The 7,806-nt window shown below is 38.6% G+C and overlaps 1 protein-coding gene across 5 annotated transcripts in view; it reads left to right on the forward strand.

The window, feature by feature from the left end:
* The window catches only part of LOC107693522 (cell adhesion molecule 1-like), a 336,159-nt gene that overhangs the window by 283,612 nt on the left and 44,741 nt on the right, over positions 1–7,806 (forward strand). For all 5 annotated transcript variants that reach the window (XM_016492934.1, XM_016492937.1, XM_016492936.1 and 2 more), the window contains one exon: positions 4,570–4,666. In XM_016492934.1, the coding sequence (XP_016348420.1) occupies positions 4,570–4,666 (97 nt within the window). The remainder of the gene's footprint in view (positions 1–4,569; positions 4,667–7,806) is intronic.

Consider the following 7,806-nt stretch of genomic DNA (forward strand, 5'->3'; position numbering starts at 1 on the left):
CGCGCGAGCGGAGAGATTCGCGCTCGCGCATTGTATTAATGTGCTTTCGCGCTACAATAATGCGCTCTCGACATTTGTCATTAAAATAACGCTATGATAATGTCAAACCGCACATCGTAAAACAACAATTACGAAATGTGTAGATTCGGTGGCGAACGCTGTTACCTGCAAACTCCGTCCCACAGGCTTTACAGTGAACGCAGTGCATAGAACCATTTTCATAGCGGAGCCACTAGAAGTCTTTCAACCACTCTCTCCGAAAACTGTACGCTTTCTATTCGGCTGGTGGATCAACATTCACCACATGATCGCTATCACCAGCACCATTATTTGTAACTTTAGGTGGTTCACAAAATAAATCTGTCAGTGTTTCTTTTTTTATTTTCTCTCTTCTTCAGCCTTTTTCATTCCCCGCGGTAGTTAGCTCCCTGTCACCTGACAGCGGAAAGCAGTGACTGGGTGATTGACAGCTAATATTAACCAATCTAAAATCTGCATTAAAGTTAAGAATGTAAAGATGAAGTTTAATTGGTTATGTAGCCTAACGTTTCATAGAACGGCAGACAGGTCACCGTATCAACACTCAGAAGGCACATACTCTGAACGTTTTTAGAGAAATGAAAACGGGTAGCATGACAACAATTATATGCACTCGCACAAATGCTCCCAAATATATTTTGAGGTCGCACAGATTAAATTTCGGGAGCATATGCAACCAAAATGGTCACAATTTCGAGCCTTGTACAGATATGATTTTTAAAGATGTTTTATTTGGGTCCTCGAGCATATTCTTCTTGAGGTTAATCTTGCCTGCCACTGGGTTTAGAAGATCACCAGAAAAGGTTTCTTTGCCTGACCTTTATCTACCAAAGGCAACACATCTCCAGAAACTGCAGGATATTTGGTGCCCAACTTAAAGCAGAAAAATGTAAAACCATTTTGTCTGTGCTATTTAACTGGATTTCGTGCTCACGGCCAGCCTTTGTCATGCTCCGGGGAGAGCTGGTACACGAGTCATTGTCTGGCTCACTCTTCTTTCAAATTGTGCTGCTGAAACTGGGGAAACAATCAATGTTAAAAAATCATTGAGTGAAGGCAGCCTTAATGGAGTTCATTTTTACAATAGAAAATAGAAAATCATCGCTGTGGATATTAAATAAGCCAGAAATATTGATAGCTACACCATGCAAACAGTTCCACCGATGTGCAGTTCAGCAGCTTGAGGAAAATTAAACGCTCCGTGGTGGCGGTGCTAAGAAATGACGACAATATCTCGTGTCAATAATTGTGTTATTAGAATTAGAGTGACCTTTTCTGTCCGGCACACCAGCTAGACACAAACCGGAGGCCGGTGGCGCTGCTTTCCGTGGATTTAGTGCTCAGGAGAGAGAGAGAGAGCGAGCTTTGGAAAGGAACTAATGCAAGGGAAGCTTCAAAGCAAGAAATTTTCACTCAGAGCCTTTCATGCGAAGAGTTTGAAGATGACAAGGGGAGAAATGGAAGGAGTCTCCATAGAGCTGAGACAAACAGGTGGATATTCCTCTTACAGAACTTCTGAGCGGACTGCTCTCTCTCTCTCTCTTTCTCTATTTCGCTTTAGACCAGGCTGTCCATCATGGACACAGAAATGTTAGCTCTGACAGGGTGTAATTTGGACAGATAGAAGGCCAACAGATCACTTTTTGTTGATAGAAGAGGTCAAACAGGAAAGCATCAAGTGGGCAAAGCACTCAACAAATTTAGCGATTGCCAAAAAAGCCAGTTGAAACATCTGCCCTGAAATAATGTGATAAACCTTGTCAGGACATTGACGCTTATTTTTTTCCCGTCGTACACTTTAAAATCCAAGGAAGTGTGAAATCCGTGGGTCAAAGTCAAGTCACCGTTCACTCAGCATCCAGTCTATTCAAAGTGCCGTAAGAGCCGGTGAAATTGAAAGAGTGGAATCTGGGGGTTATTGTGGGCGACTTTGACATGGTTTCAGCGAACTAATCTTTCGCCCTTTGAATCCACAGGGACACTCAGCATCTCTCTGTGTGGATTTTTTGTAACTTCCTTGGCCCTTATGCATGACCTGCCTCCAACGCAAGGTCTGCTGCTTATCCTGATTCATGCATACTAATGACTCTGGACTATTTACATTACAAACCCACTGTTTCATCTATCAGTGCATGTCTACTGTTTAACCCACATTGCTTGCCAAAGTGAGTGAATGATGTCATTAAAGTTGCACATGGGAGCAGCTCTAATATCTCCCCCACGTCCGTGGAACGTGCACACAGCGCTGTCGCATAAGCATCTGTGGAACGTCACTTCAAGCTCTATTACTGGGGGAATATTAGATTTGGGTTCCTTTGAGAAACTAGAGGGCTGGATGCCGGCCAGCTCTGGAATGGAGCATAGGACTGGAAAGGCATAGCTCAGCCATTAAAACCTGTCAGTTTGAGAGAATGAATACCTCCAAGGAAACAGCAGGAACCTCAGAGCGCACATCTCATGTGGAGCCCACTTACATAACCGTGGTGGGCTTGGCAAGCGTACCATGTTCTCCTGTGAATCTTGGGAAATTTAAAGGGATAGTTTACTCAAAAATGAAAAATCTGTTGTCATTTACTCACTCTCGTGACATTCCAAACCCGTAGGACTGGCTTTCTTCTACATTTTCTGAAAAATGTGTTTTTGTCCATATAATGGAAATCAATGGGGTCCAATTGACTGTTGTTTTGGACTCAATTGACTTTCATTGTATGGACAAAAAAAGAGTTCTTCAAAATATCTTCTTTTGTGTTCCACAGAAGAAAGTCGGTCATACAGGGTTGAAAAGACGTGAGGGAGAGTAAAAGTCGTCAGCTGAGGTATTGTATTGAGAGCGATTAATGATTCACAATGAGACCAGAAACATGAATCAAATTTGATTTCAAGTTCACTTCAAGAGGGTTTAATGGTGCTAGTATGGTCACTGATAGCCCTATATTGGTAACATTAGTTAACTAGTTAAGATAAACTAGCAATGAAAAATACTTCTAAAGCAGGGGTTCTGGCCCTCGAGGTCCACTTTCCTGTAAAGTTTTGCTCCAGCCCTAATCAAACACACCTGAACAAAGCATTTATTAATCTTAGTTATTGTTGATTCCAGCATTTACTAATACATTATTAAAATTAAAAGTTGTATCTGTTAATGTTATTTAATGGACCTGACTAACATGGACTAACAATGAACAGTTGTATTTTTACTAACATTAATATAATTTACTCACATTAACAAAGAATATTAAATACTGTAAAATGTATTGTTTTAATGTATTGCTCATTTTTAGTTAATGCATTAAATAGTTAACAAATGGAACCTTATTGTAAAGTGTTACCCCTATATAAATTCTATTAGAATTACTATTGGCAAAGGCTGCGCAGACTTTTTTTTCTGTTTTGTTTATTTACTTATTGTTTTTTCTTTTTATTTGGCACACCTGACTGTTGTTCTTGTATCCATTATGCCTAATGAAAGGCTAGTAACACTTTCTTGCCTTTTAGTGTTTTTCATGTTCTGTTTTTTTTTTCTGTCTTTTATGGTTTATATTCTCGCTGCACTCATTAGCACTCAGTGTAACAAAAAGGTAGCCGTTTCCTGTTTTTGCCTGTCATGTACCTATATGTAGAAACACTACCTGGCAAACAGGAGCCTATTTAGTATTTGCCTGATATTAGAAATGTTCTACAAAAGCAGCAGCGCAACAGCCTTATGTAGTCCATTAAATGCCAAGGGTCCTAAATGTCTCTATGATTTTCTTACATAAGCTGTTTGCCATTAAGTTTCATCATGTCATTAGACCGCCAGACAGACCGAAAAATCCTATTAGACACCAGAAATTGGCACACAGGTGTAATACGGTTGTGCAAGGAGTTCACACAAATGTGGAGCGAGTGACCGGCCCGCGTGAATCTGTATGTCAGATCCTACCCTCCGACGGTGTCAAGACACACGGTGCTGGATACTTCGATGTGAGAGAGCGTTAGTTATGTGTCCGACGTCAGTTTGAATGTCACCCCTCCTGCTGCACTGTACAAACACAGCAGGAAGTCTAATCCCAGCTGAATTGGAAAAGAACTGAGACTTGCCAAGGAGAAGTGCACATTTCATGCTGAATGTAGCAGCTACGCCTGAGAGGCAAGGCTGACGCAAGGTGCAAAAAGCCAGCGGGCTACCTGCTGCCAGTCACTGGAGAATAGAACCATTGAGCGCCCAGTCGTTTTAATAGATATGAGAAAGGGCAGTACTTATGGAGCAGAAAGGTCAATGCTGAGAGCGCTTGAATATGGACATCGGTGATGTCATGACTTCTGACTGTATACACGGCAAACATCAGGGTGTATCGATTATGTTTAAATGACTCTAAAGGTTAATAGAAAAAAAGCATGTGCACATTTTGTATCAAACAATGGTAATGCTGAAGAGTCAAACCAAATGACTGAGAACAATCCAATAAGTGTTGAACAAAGCCAAGGCTGTTTAAAGTTTCATGCAGCCCGGGGGCACAAGACGCTGATGTGCTTTACTTTTCTCCTCCACAGATAAACCTGAGGTGACGATCAAGGTGGAGTTTCCGCAGGGCCTGATTAGAGAGGGCGAGAATCTGGAACTGACGTGCCAGGCTAAAGGCAAACCACAGTAAGACGCCTCTCTCTCCCGTGTGTTCCATTTCTGACAATATTAGCAACTTTTCAACTGTTTGTTCTGGTACGGATGAGTCAGGGTCATGGGCTTCTCATGAGAACAGTCCTCTACCAAAACCCATAGCCAAACATTTGACCGCCATCACAAGGCTTTCAGTGGAATTAATTATAACAATTCTGGTCCTGATCTAATTGGTCAAGCAGCCTTTCAAGATATTTTGTTATATTGCTTAATTGCATTTGACGCATTTAATCAAAAAAAACTATTTTATTCTTGATGTACGAGCTTTAATTTAGTTTGCCTACACAATGAAATTGAGAAGGATGCTGGGCAAAATCTCAGCTGAATTTGATCGTGCACATGCATCACTATATTTGTTGGCCTTTTACCAAAAATGTACTGTTGATTACTTTATCGGGTACACAACATGAAATTAATAAAAAATTAAATTTAGTAGAGAACTTGATTAGATAAAACTGCATGGACGAGTGGTATTAGTTTAAAAAAAGAACATTTAAATCAATTTCCGACATGTCCAGAATTAGGTTAAGAACATAAGAAATAATTCTTGTTGTCTCAACACAACAAATAAAAAACAATTGTGTGTGATAGAATTTGAAACTTGGTTAAAAGTGTGCACAAAAAAAAAATGTTCCATTTGTTAAATTTAGTTAATTAAATTGAACATGCAGCCATTTCTTGTGGAGTTACAAAGCTGAAATACATTTTTGATGGACATGTTATTTTTCCAGCAATATTAATAATTCATTTTCCATACGCCCTTGTTGAAAAATATACAGTGGCCCCAAAATATTAATTTTTTTCCTATTTTGTCCCAAAATAAAAAAAAATTATTTCTTTATTTTTACAGATACCACTTGGTTTGATATCTAATGCAGTGAAATTCATACATTTTTACACAAAAGTGTCCACATATTTTCTGTGGTCATTGCACATGAGCATAAAGTGAATTATCAATGTTTGTCTATTGTCTGAGCACATGTAATGAAAGCCATTCTGGTGTTTTTATATTCAGCAAGCCCCATAACATCCCCAAACCAAAATGCTGCGGGGCAGACGAGGTGCCACCCGAATTCATTTAATAAAGATGAAAATACAATCAATACAGTGAGCAGAAAATTGGAAGTCATTTTCATTAAAGCTTGGAGAGGGGCTGCAGTCATTACTGTCAGACAGTGCAGGGCTTGGCTTGCCATCCCATTTGTATTCTCCGCCTCACGCCAGGTTCTCTGCAGCCCCTCCACTGTGTGTTTTTCCCCATGCCTTCCTCTTCCTCTCACTTTTTCTAGGTCATTTTTCCCTTTCCATATCAGGAACGTCTGCATCTTTATGCCACGCATGTATATTTAACCTCAGATTGAGACTCTTTGAGATTCCCCACTCGCTGCTCGCAATCAAATGTTGTTTTGCCGTCCTCGGAGGCTGAGGATCAACTGCTATTGAACGCGAACCAGTCCTTTGTTTCGAAGCTGTGAAGGTTTTTTGTTTTGTTTTTTTGTATTTTCCCCTCTCTCCCCTTTTAAACAGAATGGTAACAAGTTTAAACACTGACACAAAAACCAGAACAACAAGGGAATGCCTCCTCAGATGCTTGTGGGAAATAACTACACTGCAGCAGTGCCATTGAAATTTGTGAGAGCCAAGCAGAGTTTAGAGCCTCTTTTATTTTTCCACAGTGGCTATAGCTCATTCAACTCATCACTGTGAAAGTAGAATAGGCTGTTGTGTGCCCGGCTCAGGTGTTTAGAGAACAAAAGGAGATAGCTCGCAGTGGCAGTTAATTGAGGCAGACAAGAGAAAATCACAGCCTTTCGCTTTTTGTAACTTCGCCAAAATGAAGTTCATTTGCCAATGCCGTAGGCTGCGACATTGGTCGAAACCCACAATCTGTGTTACTGACCGCAACTGATCATTTTATTCTGAGGTTAGGGCCATAGCTGTTTTTAGTCTCAGACAGCACAAATTGCACATATTAACATGATTACATATTGCACACACACAAAAACAAAAGTCTGATTTGCTGGACTCAAAATCATGTATGCAAGCTGTTGTGTCCATGGAATTACTCGCATGGTTCTTTTGATCAATACATTTTTTAATTTGTTTATTTTCCCTATATTTTGTCATTTAAAAAAAAAATGTTGCCATGCTTTTCCTAGTTGTTCGTAATTGCAGAATAAAGTTTTTTTTTTAAGTTATTTTTATTTTCTCTATATTTTGTCTTTTTTTCCCCAGTTTATCATCATTGCAGAATAGTTTTTTAGCTTATTTTATTATATTATCATTATTATTATTATTATTATTATTAATTATGTCATTCATTTATTTAATCAATATATATATACTGAAAAAATTGGTGTTTCACTTTGATTCTATTTTTTACTAAGAAATTGCTAGTGGATTTCACAAACAAATTACCAAGAAACAGCAAATAACACATTGAATTAAACATGATATTAGCAAGACTAAGTTACTACTTTATTGTAAAACGTTCTTGTAAAACATTTTCGAGAAATAGACGGAACTAGTGTTGTCAAGGTACCAAAATTTCAGTATTCGGTACCAGTACCAGTGAAAATCCACGGTTCTCGGTACCAATTTCGGTACCAAAGCAAAACACAAAAACATGCTAATTGAACAACATTTTTATTAATAACGTTAAACAAAAATTAAATGTACAAAACCAATGCCATTCTTTATACTTATTTAAAAGTGTTTCAAGTTTTCCCACGAGTAATAAAAGTATGAAAAAAGTAAACAAGTTTCACCCAAAAGTTTAGTCATAGTTCTGCTGCCACTGAAAAACATCTGTAAACTGTTGTCTGTTTTAGGGTTTGCTGGTGTGTTTCAGGATCTTCCTCAGTCTGCAGCTGTAAAAGGAAAATATAATATACTTCAGTAAAGCAATGGGCTGAGTCTGACCAAATGCAACATTAGATCATTGACACCAGCTAAAATATAACTTTGCAGAAAATAACAAACCTCAGCTTTTATATTAAATTTAGATAAGCTTACATATATTAAGTGTATATCAAATAGATTGAAACTGTAGTATTAAAAACACTTTACAATAAGATTTTATTTGTTAGATAACATGACCTAACAATAAACAA

The sequence above is a fragment of the Sinocyclocheilus anshuiensis genome, unplaced genomic scaffold, assembly GCF_001515605.1.
Source record: "Sinocyclocheilus anshuiensis isolate Anshui unplaced genomic scaffold, SAMN03320099.WGS_v1.1 scaffold1208, whole genome shotgun sequence".
In the NCBI taxonomy this organism is placed as follows: Eukaryota; Metazoa; Chordata; class Actinopteri; order Cypriniformes; family Cyprinidae; genus Sinocyclocheilus; species Sinocyclocheilus anshuiensis.